Source organism: Stegostoma tigrinum, chromosome 23, assembly GCF_030684315.1.
Source record: "Stegostoma tigrinum isolate sSteTig4 chromosome 23, sSteTig4.hap1, whole genome shotgun sequence".
Classification (NCBI taxonomy): Eukaryota; Metazoa; Chordata; class Chondrichthyes; order Orectolobiformes; family Stegostomatidae; genus Stegostoma; species Stegostoma tigrinum.
The window spans coordinates 22,392,503-22,407,261 of record NC_081376.1 but is presented as its reverse complement, the minus strand read 5'-3'; the positions used below and the strand labels follow the sequence as shown (position 1 = coordinate 22,407,261).

At 40.8% G+C, this 14,759-nt stretch overlaps 1 protein-coding gene across 9 annotated transcripts in view; it reads left to right on the top strand.

The window, feature by feature from the left end:
- The first annotated feature begins 120 nt into the window (after window positions 1-120).
- palb2 (partner and localizer of BRCA2) overlaps window positions 121-14,759 on the top strand; it is a 30,408-nt gene continuing 15,769 nt past the window's right edge. For 6 of the 9 annotated variants that reach the window (XR_007249652.2, XM_048552385.2, XM_048552382.2 and 3 more), the window contains exons 1-9: window positions 121-270; window positions 358-417; window positions 1,405-1,504; window positions 2,249-4,054; window positions 4,804-5,163; window positions 5,972-6,453; window positions 11,374-11,463; window positions 12,715-12,876; window positions 13,890-13,975. Coding sequence is in view for 8 of the 9 variants with exons in the window: in XM_048552385.2 (XP_048408342.1) it covers window positions 223-270; window positions 358-417; window positions 1,405-1,504; window positions 2,249-4,054; window positions 4,804-5,163; window positions 5,972-6,453; window positions 11,374-11,463; window positions 12,715-12,876; window positions 13,890-13,975 (3,194 nt within the window). In the remaining variant the exon portion in view is untranslated. The remainder of the gene's footprint in view (window positions 271-357; window positions 418-1,404; window positions 1,505-2,248; window positions 4,055-4,803; window positions 5,164-5,971; window positions 6,454-11,373; window positions 11,464-12,714; window positions 12,877-13,889; window positions 13,976-14,759) is intronic. The other 3 variants (XM_048552383.2, XM_048552384.2, XM_048552386.2) reach the window with 3 other exon arrangements.

Genomic DNA, 14,759 nt, shown 5'->3' with positions numbered 1-14,759 from the left:
GTCTAGGCGTGGCCCTGCCGTTTCTCCAATCAGCTAACGGGGAAGGCGGGACAAATGGGGAATCTGTATTCGGATTGGTTAGAATTGGCGGGGGGGATTGATAGTCCGTTAGCCGCCTCCCCTCGCTCACTTCAGTTCGTCTGGAGTGAAGGTTCGGTGGTCTCCTTCCCTCATTTTCACTAACATTCGGAGGAATAGTTAATAGCCCTTCCTCTGGGCATAATGGAGCATAGTGTGAAAAAACCCCTGAGCTGGGAAACCAGGGAGCAGGTAAAACAAAAGTCAACGCTGTTAAATTCACAACATCTTAACCACAGTAAAAATTATATAAACATTATATAATCATTTCGTTTACAGCTCAAAGAAAGGCTGGCCTTGTTGAAGAAAGAATATGCAAAAACAGTCCATAAGTTACAGGTAAATGTCCCCTTCTCACAACATCACACTTATCCTTGAGACCTTTCAGACGTATGGGTGCCATATGACTTTAGCGGAACAGATGCCTGTGAATCCCAAAGTTCAGCATGCTAATTGATAGACAGAATGCTTCGATTCGCAGTAATTCAAGCACTTTTATATCATGCAACTTCCATGATGACAAGGTGAATGTGTTGGAGCAGATCCTCTTGTTCATTCAACAGTTCTCATCTTCCTTGGGAGGTAGAGAAGCCAATAAATTTAAAGGCTTTCAGCAGCTCACAACACCTCAATGTGTTTTACAGCTCATAAAGTACTTAACTAAAGAAAAGTGAATTGAAACTAAAAATTGAAAACGTACAATAAGTTAGGCTGGAATTAGCATAATAGTTGATATTCTGGTTTGGGTTCTTCATTCTGGTAGCTTAGCCTTTGAGAAGGGAGACTAGTCATTTGAAGTGCAGTCAGTGTTCCAAAGATGAACTATCAGTCCAGATTATACCTGTTGTATACTTTGAGCATTTTCAATGTCTATCCTGACTATTTAGATAGTTAAGTGGTTGTCTATGGGATAATGTAGGGGGAGGGGCTTAGATTAGTTGATAGGCTGGTGCAACATCGAGGGCCGAAGGCCCTATTCTGCGCTGTGTTCTATGTTGTCCTATGTTCTATGTTCTGTTGATGTGGCTGAGGAGAAATCTTTACACTAAAATGATTTGGGATTTAATTACAATATATCATGTCAAGCAGCATATCGTGTCAGGCTGTGGGTGTGGTATCAAGCTCTAGTTAAAGCGCTGAACATACATTAAGCCTGCGGTGAAATAGAAACTTTTTGGAAATGACATGTACTTCTGTGTTAGAGGCTGTAGGTTTAAGTCCCACTAAAGAATTAGAACCCATAGTCAAGGCATCCCTCTTGCTGACTTTATGTTGGACAGTCTAATATTAAACTCTTTTCTTTTTCCTTCATTTTTTTGCCACTAGCGTGCTCAGAAAGCTGAACGGGTGCGGAATCATGTTAAAAGCACCATAATGCACCAGAATCATCTGTTGGAAGAGCAGAGCATAACTCCATTGAAGACTGGTAGGTTTTCAGCAAATTACTTAAACTTTGGGTGGATCACTTGACTTCTTCTCAATCATAGTGGCCTCAGTGGTGGGGTTTCCAATAGGAAATGAAACCTGTCAGATGACATCTCACTAGGCAATGCTTGCACTCTGTGCAAGTGACATTTGCAAGTTAACTTGCTCTCTGTTATCACCAAGTGATTTGTAAATGGGAGATACAAGGTGTGGAGCTGGATGAACACAGCAGGCCGAGCAGCATCTTAGGAGCAAGAAGGCTGACGTTTCGGGCCTAGACCCTTCATCAGAAAAACTGATAAAGGGTCTAGGCCTAAAACATCAGCTTTCCTGCCTCTAAGATGCTGCTCGGCTTGCTGTGTTCATCCAGCTCCACACCTCGTTATCTTGGATTCTGCAGCATTTGCAGTTTCTGTTATCTCTGCTTTGAAAATGGCACTGGTATTAGCCATCTCATATAAGATGAACCACCTTAGCAGATCATTCACCCAGGAATAGGAGGAGATGTGTACTTGATGGGCTGAATGGCCTCTTTCCACACCATAGGGATTCTGTGATTCCTCAGACCGTTTTTCTTTTTGGTAAATTTATAGTGGTTACATCAGTGTTGTCAAAAATATGTTTTGGTGCCGCTTGCCTTTGTATTCAGATTGTGTATCTAGCTGCCTCCTCTCCTCCCCCTCCCACAATAAAAATAAATTCAGGCCCTAATGTATTTCCTGAATTTCTTTTTGTTTTTATAAAGGTGAGGCCTCATCATTTTTGGATGTATGTCAGTCAAGCTCTTCTTGTCAGAGAAACCGAGTCCCAGTAGAAGAAAGCAAAGAGAAGAGATCAGCTGTGAGTTTTAATCTTGAACCGGAAATCATAGAAGTCATCAGTAGCCCAAATGTGGCTTTGGCAAGCACATTTGAAAGAGTTGAAGACCCTTCAACAGATCCCACCCTTTCCCCCGTTGTGCAAACAATCCCCAATGCAAAGAAAAACAGTCAAGTTCACAGTCGTCTGAAGCTGAAAAAAAGGAGGTCATGTGAAATGCTGAGAAAGGAAGCAGCCAGTGAGCAGAATGAATTTCTAGCTGCTGATGGAAAATCCTGTGATAAAGAAATAGAGGAACTGGATTCACCTCTTTACAAAGAGCCTGTAAGATCTTACAACTTTGACAGGGATACAAATGCCTCTACATTAGAATATGGGGATGTAAAGGAAATTGTGGAGCATAGAACATTCCTTGATTCTTCTCAAGGTAAAGAACAGTTTAAATCATTCAAAAATGGAGTGCAGGAGGTGGAAGGCGATTGTTTGATCTTATCCTTGGGCAGCACTGTGAATGGCTCGGTTTACTGCAGTCCTGGTGATAAGTCTATAGGAGTGTCTGCTTGTGAAAATAAAGCTTTCAGTTCAAGAGACCTCAACGTCCTGACGGAAGATGCCCAACAACAGCAAGTAATGAAAAACTGCTCTGAGGATCTCATTGAAGCTTCTGAGAGCAATCTTGCAAATAAGTCAGCAGTGTTAAATCCAGATTGTCTTCAGGAAAGTACTGCTGCAGCTGAAGCTTCGGAAGAGACCCCACTGAACTCTTGTACCCTTGTCGAGGGCCTTCTCTTCCCTGTTGAGTACTACGTACGAACAACTCGACGCATGACCAACTGTCAGCGACAAGTGGATCTGGATGCAGTGATTCACAGCCACTTGGGAAAATGCAGAAATGGTGGTAGGGGAAGGTCTAGGAAATTGACTCGTGACCAGAGCAATCCTGTAAAAGGCTTTCCCAAGTCTGAGGGAGAGCTCAGCAACACATTATTACTTTTTAACAGTCAGGAGGATGGTATTGCTGTATCTGATGCAGATACTTCACAGCTGGACTCACTGTGCCCCTCGAATATTGGTATTGATGCTCAGAAAATTAAATCAAGTCCAGAAAAAGAGAGAAAAAGTGAGAGAGAAGAATCCACAAAACCCAAACTCACTGATAATGAAGTGTTTAAAGATGAGCTTGTAGAGTGGACCTTGAATAACCACAGACTTCCTAATGATGTTCAGTGTGCTATGACTTCTGAAGTTCAAAAGGAGAGAGATAGCAAGGAGAATGAAAGTAACCCTTGTCAGTCGGTGTCTGATGTGGATGAATTATGTGGAAGTGCTGTTAATAAGTTGGGTGCTCGTCGTTTTTCAAATATTACTAACTTTACTGTCAAGGGTTCCAACCCCTCTCAGTATGATTCTGAGCATATTGTGGAATCATTACAGAACTCTGAAAACCAGACCAGTAATATGTTAGTAGAATCTTTCAAAGGGAATTCAATTGATCTGTCAACTGTGAACAAGGAGTCTATATTCACTCTGTCAGAGCATCATTCAGGCTTAAATAGTGCCACTGACAGTCAAGAATTGATCCCAGAGACTCAGCAAGATTCCTTTTTTAGCACAGCAAGGAATAAGAGTTTCAGAGGTACAAGACAGTCTTTACCATTGGGAACTGATTCATACACTGAGGAATCTCTATGCCAGGTGTCTCAGCCCAAAAGGAGGGTGAGGCTGTCAAAAGGTAAGCTCAAAGTAGATTTCCATTATTGTATTTTTAAAGGTGTGACAGCAAGTCTCCTGATTAATTCTGACCTGACAGAGTGGATAGTGTGTATTAGCCTTTATTTAGGAGAAGGAAAGAGGTTGCACTTCACAAGCACCTTTTTTTTAAACAACCTTAGGAGGTCTTGATGCTTCACAGTCAATAGTTGTAATTTGTGACATGTATTACAGTAGCCACTGTTGTAAGAGTTGGGCCTCGTGACCAAAGAAATTGCAGTGATCTTGGGTGTACAACTTAATATTCAAGGAAAAGCATGTTTTGTTTAGCCTTATCTTTAATCAAAGAGCAATAAGTCTGATGATGCTAACTTATTAAGAACTATAACAATTGTGAGAAGTTTATGGTTTTTACAACAGTAGGACGAAAATCTAGATGACCAGATACTGGAGATATCCGCTGTTCTGTAATAGATGACATACGAGACCTCCATTTTGTGGAATAGGTTAATGTTAAAGGGATCCTGGTGTCCTCATCTCATCTGCACTATAGATGTAGAATTAAATAAAAATTTGGGCAATAGTGATTAGCTCTGACCTGTATATTTACACTGCCCATTTAATGATTTACTGAACTTCTGAGATTATGGAAGCCTCAGTATGGTTAAATTGTGATTGTGGGGCAGTCTTGGTACTGTTTGGCCTTTGCCTGCCTGTCAATTTCCATATGCATTTGCAAGTGCTGATGTAATACGACTTGTGTTTGCCCAGTAGGTAACTCTTATCGCAGAACACGTGCTGGCTTAAGGAAGCTCAACACAGGACTTGAAGAGGGAACCCTTACATGCTCGGAACCATTACTCTCTGTCAAAAAGCCTGTTGTCAAAAAGCTATTTCACAGTCTGGAGGTCCAGGATTTTGACCTCCCCGATGAGGAATATGGTCAACTTAAAGAGAAATTAAAAGCAGAGTCATTGAGGAAATTGCTTCTTCCATCCCAGCATAATATGTTTAACTGTGCTACGGAAACACAGGTGAAAACTGAGAATGGGGATATAGGGAAATGTGACAGCCCACATTCACGAAACAGCAAACAAAATGTAGAAAACTTTGAAGAACGCCGCCTACAAAGTAAGATGGCCCAGTCATTCCCATAAACAGTAGATCTCAATGTTCTTGAAAATGCACCAGTTACATTGTTTGTTAAATGCCCAATTTATTTTCTCTTAAATAATTTATCATTATTAACCAATATACTTTGACAGAGTTAGGACATGTACTGCTTCATAATGCAGACAGAGCTTGTGTAAATAAGCTATTTATAAATCACACCCTTACAGTACAAATCTTTATGCATATAACTGTAAAGTGCGTGCATTTTGACGTGTAACAGTGGTAGAGATATTCTGTGTGAATGAGCAGGCTGAACTGCAGTTCTCCAATGACTGACAATATGCCTGCTAGTAATGCTGCTTGGTGGGTGGGGCAGTCTGTTCTATTTCACTCATGGATTGGTGAACAGAAGATAAATGACAAATTTATTGTTGTTGTAATGAAAATTTATGTGATTGAGATTCTTTTAGTTTTGATTGTTGCCATATATGTGTGTCATTTGATTTTTCTGTGAAGAAGCCTATCACTGCTTCTTCACCAACACTTGAACTCCCCCCGCACGTTCCCTTTGGGAGTATATTAATCACTAGGGCTGCAGGAGGTCAGGAAAGTGCCTTAACACATTTTTAGAGCATCTGAGGGTAGACAATAAATGCTTACCTAGGAGATTTAAATCTTGGACCCCACTCTGTGAAAAGGACCCTTGCCAATGATGTTCTGTAATGAATTGTTAGAAAATATGTACCAGTCATCCATTTTAAAACTGAATGTAAGTTGATAATGATCTTGTGTCAAATCCATTAATAGACATATGTTTTTCACCTAGAGAGTTTGGATTGCAAGGAAATCAACAGGACTGCAGAGAAATCAGCATCAGATGATGTCATTTGTCCTTCTGATCAGAAAACACCAAAAACTACATCTAGCTATAAACTATCTTCCAGTGTTCTGCTGTCAACACCTTCCTGTACTCCACAGGTAGGGAGGGTCCACCAGTGTGAACAAGATGCAAGTAGCCCTGTTTTTCCTTCGCTTGGCTTCACTCCTGCATCAGGTTCTGCAAAACATTCTCAAAACAGCTGTGGAAACCAGAACTCCTCCCAAACTGACATACTGTCACAGAATAATGATAGCAACTGTGAGGAAGGGTTACAAACGTCTGTTGAAGGAGAGGTGCCATTAACGAATGGAAAAGGCACTCTGTCTGCAATGGAATATCCAGAAAAGGAGGAACAACCTACACAGTGCTGCCATGTCAGTCAGTCAGAGGTGGTGAATGAGGATTGTGCTGTGGAATGTCTTGAAGAGGTATGTTTTCTTTTAGATGGCACATGTTGGTTAGTGTAGTGGTGAGGTGATTGCCATGAAGTGTTAGTGTCGTATAAGATGTACTGACTCTCTCAACGAGTGTTGTTGGTCAAGCAAAATTGCAAAGTAGAGGTATGCAGCTATCTGACAAGAGCTAGATCAACTGGAGTTGTTGGTTGGTTCGCCGAGCTGACTGGTTTTCATGCAAACATTTCATCTCCCTTCTAGGGGACATCATCAGTGCTGTGTAGCCCTCTTTGAAGCACTTGTTCTGTCCCATTCTGAATTTATATGGTCTGGGCAGTCATTTTTCTGGTTTTGTACCACAGTGGCATGTAGATGGGGTCAATGTTAACATGGAACAAAAACAAAATTGCTGGAAAAGCTCAGCAGGTCTGGCAGCATCTGTGAAGGAGAAAAAAAGTTAATGTTTCAGGTCCAGTGACCATTCCTCAGAACCCTTTCTTCTTCACAGACGCTGCCAGACCTACTGAGCTTTTCTAGCAACTTTGTTTTTGTTCCTGATTTATAGCATCCACAGCTCTTTTGGTTACTATTTTAACATGTTTGTTAATTGCTTTGGTGTTTGAAAACCGGGCCTTTAGGAATTCTCGTGCTTCTCTTTGTCTTGCTTGACCTAGTACGGTAACTTCATCCCAGTCAAATTGATGTTCTTCTATGTTGGAGTGTGTTGAAATGAGGGAGATTGGTTGTGCTATTTTGCTGCAAGTTGGTGTTCATGTATCCTGGTGGCAAGTTTCCTGCCTGGCTGTCCTATGTAGTGTTTCTTGCAGTTTACTGCATGGTATTTTATATATCACATTTGTCCTGCTCGTTGTGGGGATGGAGTCTTTTGTCTTTGAGAGTAATGGTGAAGTGTGGCTGTTGGTTTGTGTGCTATCCTTATTCCAAGAGGGTGTAGGAGTCTTGTAGTCAGTTCTGATGTGTTTTTAACGTAGGGGAGGGTGGCCAGTGTGTTGAGATGTACTGTGTCTTCTTTATATTATTTGTTTGCCAAGCATCAGCGGATGAAGCTGTTAGGATAACTATTGTTTGCAAACACTCTGTACAGGTATTCCTCTTCGTTTTTGCACAGCTCCGGAGTGTTGTGGTGAGTTATCGCTGGTTTAAACAGAGTCTTGACATAAAAACAAAGTTGCTGGAAAAGCTCAAAAGGTCTGACGGTATTTGTGAACGAAAAAACAGAGTTTTTGTTTCAGGTCTGGTGACCTTTCCTCAGAACTGAGTCTTGACACAGCTCTTTGGAGCTGTTTGTGGATGCTGGGGTGGTTACTGTTGTAATTCAGGATTTGGTCTGTGTGTAGTCTTTCTGTATAGGCTGGTAAGGAATTCCCTGTTGTTCTTCATTCCACCATTACGTCTGGAAACTTGAGTTGATTGTTGTTCTCTTCTTCCATGGCGAACCTGATCCTGGTGAATATGCTGTTAATAAAGCGGTGTGTTTCTTCTAACTTTGCTCATTTAATGATCAGGAAAGTGTTGTCCATGTAGCTAACCCATAGTTTAGGCTGGATCTGGGGGAGTGCTGTGTGCTCCAGTCTTTGCATTACAGCATCCCTTATGAGCCCCGAGGTGGGTGGACCCATACATGTTCTATTAATTTGTTCACATACCTGGCCATTAAAGACGAAGTGTGTGGTAAGGCATAGATCTAGTAATTTTAGCATGTTGTCCTTTTTGATAGTTTCATTGGAGGTTTGTATTTTCGGATTGTCCAGCAATGTGGCCAATGTCATGTCGATAGAGGTGAATAGTGCTGTAATGTCAAAGGATACCATCATTTCCACCTTGTCGATTTTTTATGTTCATGATGTTGTCCAGCACTTCCTGTGCTGAGCGTATGGAGTGGCTCAATCCATTGGTGAGGCGTTTCAGTCTCTGTTGTTACTCCTTGGCTAGCTTGTGTGTTGGTTTGTCTGGCAGGAAAACTATGGGTCTGAGGGGGATGTCAGGTTTGTGTACTTTGTGTAGTCTGTTGAATCGGGGGGCATTTGACCCATCAGGTTTCATTTTTAGGAGACGATGTCACCTAGAAGGGAGACAAAACATTTGCATGAAAACCAGTCGTTTCGGCAAGCCAACCAATAAATCCAACTGCAACCTGAGCTACAGATCTTCGTTAAACACCTACAGGTGAAACACACTCAAACAAGTCCGAAAATGGGAAACCTATGCCAGTCGGCTGAGTGCTATCTGTGAGCAACTCCGTTTTCTGCTAGAATGCCTCAAACCAGGTACTACCTCACATCGTTGAATAAAACCACCCCCACCCCCATTTAACAGCCCATAAACAAGAAAAACAGCTGGAAAAACATCTGCAGGGTGCTATAAGTTATGATAATGGACGCCCATGACTGCCTCCATAAATACAAATGAGAAATTTTGCACCAGAAATCTCTATACTTGAACTTGACCAACGAATATATGATCACAACTCTTGAAGAGGCCATCAGGGTTAAGCAAAACAGGACCAGAACCAAGAAGAGACTCTCACTACAAGAAAAACTGATGAAACTGATGCACAGTAATGACAAGAACAAACCAGACACGTGGATAAGAAATTTATTAGATAGACCCCTTACAGACACCGAGGAAACTGTCCTAATACAGGGATTCAACTATAATTATAAGGACGTCAAGAAAACGGACTTCCTGGCGATGCTCGTGACTACACTGAAATCTAATGGACTCAGACGAAATATAATAAACATTCCATCAAACCATAAACCCTATGCTGAACAGGAGAAGCCAGGCAAACACAATCAACACATCAGAAAGAAAGCCCTCAAAGGACAAAAGAAGGACAGGAACATCATAATCTTACCAGCAGACACAGGCTGCTTGATGGTTGTGAAGAAGAAATCGGGCTGCATTAAACTATTTGCAGATACCAACAGAGGGAGTCAGACCTCACACCACAGATAGGGAACAGACTCACCTCTACATGAAAGGAATTACAACATTACAAAATTGGAATAGACTTCCTAAAAGTGAAACCCGATGCGTCAAACACCCTGTTGATTCTATGGAATACCCAAAGTACACAAACCTGACAGCCCCCTCAGACCCATAGTTTCCCTGCCGGGCGCACTGACACACAAGCTAGCCATGGAGTTACAAAAGAGACTTAAACACCTCACCAATGGATCGACCCACTCCTTACACTCAAAACAGGAATTACTGGACAACATCAGGAACATAAAAATCGACAATGAGGAAATGATGGTATCCTTTGACATTACAGCACTATTCACCTCCGTCAACATGACACTAGCAAAAGAGACACTAGCCATATTACTGGACAATCCAAAAACACACACCTCCAATGAAATCATCAACAAGGACAACATGCTGAAATTACTAGATCTCTGCCTTATCACACACTTTGTATTCAGTGGCCAGGTATATGAACAAATTAATGGAGCACCCATGTTTTCACCCATCTCAGGGCTCATAGTGAAAGTTGTTACGCAAAGCCCTCCCCAACCAGCCTAAACTAGGGGTCAGATACGTGGACGATACGTTCCTGATCATTAAACGAGCAAAGTTAGAAGAAACACACCACCTTATTAACAATATATTCACCGGGATCAGGTTCACCATGGAAGAAGACAACAATCAACTCCTGTTTCTAGATGTAACTAGTGGAATGAACAAACAATCAGGAATTTCTTACCAGCGTATACAGAAAGACTACACACACAGACCAATTCCTGAATTACAGCAGTAACCACCCCAGCATCCACAAACAGAGCTGTGTCAAGACTCTGTTTAAACTAGTGATGACCCACCACAACGCTCTGGAGCTGTGCAGAAACAAAGAGGAACACCTGTATAGAGTGTTTGCAAACAATAGTTACCTTAACAGCTTCATCTACCGATGTCTGGCAAACAAATAACACAAAGAAGACACTGAACGCCCCAAGACACTGGCTGCCCTTCCCTACGTTAAAAACACATAAGAACTGACTACAAGACGCCTACACCCTCTTGGAATAAGGACAGCACACAAACCAACAGCCACACTTTGCCAGTTACTCTCAAAGACAGAAGACCTCATCCCCACAATGACCAGGACAAACGTGATATATAAAATATCATGCAGCAAAGGACTGATGGGAAGAAAATTTGCTACCAGGATACATTGACAATAACTTGCATCAAAATAGCACAACCAACTCTCCCTCATTTCAATACAGTCCAACATAAAAGAACATCAATTTGACTGAGACAAAGTTCCAGTACTCGGTCAAGCAAGACAAAGACAAGCACAAGAATTCCTAGAGGCCTGGTTTTCAACACTGATGCAATTAGCAAACGTTGAAATAGACCCCATCTACATAGCACTACAGTACAAAACCGAAATGAAGATTGCTCACTGTGACGGAGCGGGACAGAGCAACAGCATTACAGTGAAGGCTATAGAGCACTGACAATGTCACCTAGAAGGGAGATGAAACATTTGCATGAAAACCAGTCAGCTCGGCGATCCAACCAACAACTCCAACCGCAACCTAGCGCACCTTTTTTAGTTTGTTTGGTACTCCTGATCTGACTCTACTGCTGCGGCAGCAGTTTCTATCAGTCATTCTGTATTACCGCCTAAACAAAGAAAATACAATTATTAATGTGTTACATCTTCAAACTTCATATGGTAGTTTCTTAGACTCCTTGAATACTATCCCAAATGCCTTGGGTAGGATCTGGCATTGACAAAAAATATTTGTGTTTAGGTAGCAACTTGGCAACTTTTACTTTTCATTTGTTTTTGAACAGAGTTAAGAGACTGCTGACCCACCTAAAGTTTGACAATTTTATACTATCGAACAGATTGTCTATAACAATTCTTTATTCATGATAGAGTCTTCTAACTAAGTTTTGTGGGGTTTTTTTCTGTAGGAGAATAATGATGCTTTGTCTTCTCTTCTTGGCAACCAGTTACAACAAAAGCTACAGAGGCCAACGTTGCAGCTAATCTCCAAGATACAGGTTAGTAAACACGGGCCAATTTCAGATTATAAAAGGTAATGTTTCTTTGCAAGTGACTGAGATACCAATGAAACAACCTGATTTATCAACCCATTCAGAATATTGATCAGCTCTGTAGTTGGATCTAGGAATGACGCTGGTAAATGCAGAATTATTATGGTGCAGAAGGTTATTTGGCCCATTGTACGTACACTGGCTCTTCAAATATCATCACCTACTGCCAATTTCCCACTTTATCCCCATTGCCTTGCACGTAATTTATTTCTAAGTAATCTTCCGGTAACCATTGAATCCCTCAAATGAATCTGTCTTTGCCACACTTCAAGGCAGTACATTTCTTACTGTAATTGCTCACTATGTGAAAAAGCTTTCATCATGGATTATATTTGCTCCTTTTGCATATCACTTTAAATATGTGCGCTCTGTTTGACTCTTTAAAAAACGGGGAAACATTTCTCTCAACATACTTCGTCAAGCGCGCTGATGATTTTGAATACCTCTACCAGATCTCCTCTTAGATTTCTTCCTTCCAAGGAGAACAGTCCCAACTTCTTCAATTTATCCTTGTATTGCTTGCATCCTGGAACCATTCTTGTAAATCACTTTTGCACTGTCCACAGCGCATTCACATCCTTCCTATAAATGTAGCGCTAAAAGCTGTACACAGTACTCAAGATGAGATCCAACAATTGTCTTACGAAAGTTCAAAATCATCTCCTTTGCCTTGTACTCAGTGGACCTATGAATAAAACCTAATACTATACACTTTATTAATTGCTCTCTCAACCTAGTCTGCCACCTTCAGTGATCTGTACACACATCCACGTAGGTTCCTGTACTCCTGCACCTCTTTTAGAATTGTACCCCACCCTCCCCCTGTTTTGTCTTTTAATGTTCTTCCTGTCAGAATGCATCACTTCACACTTTTCTGCAATGAACCCCATTTCCCACCAATCTTCCCATTCCACAAACTTGTCTACATTCTTCAGGAGTCCTACATTGCCCTTCTTGCAGTTTACAGTACTTAAACATTTCTCTGTTTTGTTGAACAAAATTCCAGGAAGTACCCATTGTAATGGAGGAGGAACAATTGTTTTCTTTTTAAATAGGAAATGCCAACATTTGGTCCTTCAAAAAGGCAAATTTATGCCTGCTTTTGGTTACTGTTGTGAAGTAGAGTTGTTCTTCAATTGCAATAGCTCTTTGTATTCATATTTGGAGTCTAAATGATTTTCTCATTTATATTCTTAGAATCCATCAACCTCCTGCATTATTGACTTATGTACAGTATTCTGGATGGTGAAAGATGCCAAAATGTCATGCATTGCCTGTGCCTGTGAAACAGCAGTGTTCTTGTGGGCCCCACAACAGTTAAACCAGTGGACTAATATCCATATGTGGGTCTTTGATAAAGTAAGGATGCCAGTTCTTTTTGTGCATTGCCTTAACTCTGATCTGACAATCTAGTATTCAGTGCCAAACAATTTACATTGAACGGTGTTGAAATAGATGTTTGAATCAATTACTTTACTTTAAATTCTGACAGAATTGTGAATGCCTTGTTAAAATTGCAAAGTTTGAATCCTTTTTAATCTGTTTTCTAATGTCTGTGCAAACATGCATACAGAACCAGCTGATAACGGTCTTCCACTTAGAATGGGAAAAGGTTGGAATGATGTATTTCAGAAGAAACAGTATCGGTGCCACAAGCTGGAAAAATAACGCCTCTGTACCAGTTACCTCTCTGTTCTCCTCCCCTCATCCCCAAAGATCCTTCTGGATTTGCCCTATATACCTGCGTTCCTTTACCCTGAGGTTGGGAGGAGTCTCAATTCCATGTTCCCACAACAAGATCCTTCAGGGATATTAATCATTGTACATATGGATTTAAAAAAAGAAAATTCTAACCTTAAATCCCTAGACAAGAGATTAATATAGCAGGGGAGAGGGATGTATTGCCTTCCACTAATCTGAACTGCTGAATCAGTTGATACATGACAGACAAAAGCAGGCCAGGGTTCAATTACCTTTACTTTTTCTACCACCTCATCCTCTTATGTTTGTGGGAGAAGGGTAGGGATGTGCCCAGCAGAAGCCCCAATGTGATAAGGGTGTAATCGGGAACTTACCTGGGTCCCAAATCAAATAAATACTCCAATCTAGTTTTGCTTCACAGATCACTGATGTCCTGATGCAAGTTGATAGCTATACCAGCTGCTTATATTCAGTAGTCAATTGGCAACTGTTTAACTTTGGTTTCATATACAGCTCATATTGTGTTTTTGAGTTGAAGCTAAACAAGAAGTGTGCTAAGACAAATGATCGTGGTTGTTATGACCAGTGGCAGTGAACAGGACCCTCGTAGGATTTTAAAAAAAATTATATGATTTTGTCTTGATGTGATTTCCACTTCCCCACTCTTGCAGGTTCCTATAATTGAACTGATCCCCATTCCAGATGCTGTGAACATCCTGTGTGTGGCCTTTGGAAGCCTGGAAATAAGGGAAGTCAAGTAAGACAACAAAGCATTTTGACAAAATCATGGAAGGAACTGATATGATATGATATTATTAGAGAAGTGGGGGTTTGCACTACATTTAAAGTTGTGGAGTAATTTTGTTTTCCGTATCAGGTGAAATTACAAAGAGAGACTCCTTTGCAGCCTCCCTTCTCACCTGGTGACCCTTAGGTTAAGCCATCACCAGCTGTCTCCCTCTAATGAAAAAGTGTGACGTGGTATGACAATGGTGATTTCACTTCCGTTTTGTATCCTGACATACTTTTCTGAAATTGGGTATTTTTGTGATAATAAGACTTTCACAGACCAACTATTGTTATGTCAAGTTGAAGAGAAACCCCTCCCTTCAGTCAGTTGCAACAAACGTTTTTATCTTCTTTTATTCATCTGGCATAAGATTTAATTAATTAGATCTAATAAGTGAACCAATTACAAGGTTTTCTTGAGCAAAAGATAGAAGAATTTTATTATTGACTAACCCCAAGGAAACAATTTCAACATACATATCAGCATGGACAATAAATTTAAAAAGCAGAGTGGTACAGACTGGAAGAACCAAGGTTATGCAGTTTAAAAGGCCTTGGTGTCATTGAGGTATTAGACTCAAACCTGAGGCTAAGGTTAGTTAGCATTGACTCGTTTCTGTATTTGTAACAGAATCTCTAAAAAGTTTTGAGTTGTTGGTGAATGGTTATTCCTCCAAGTTGCTTTTCCACCAGGTTCTGTTTTCGAACTTGATGAGAGTTAGAGGTATAGTTCATGTCATAAATTCGTTTAT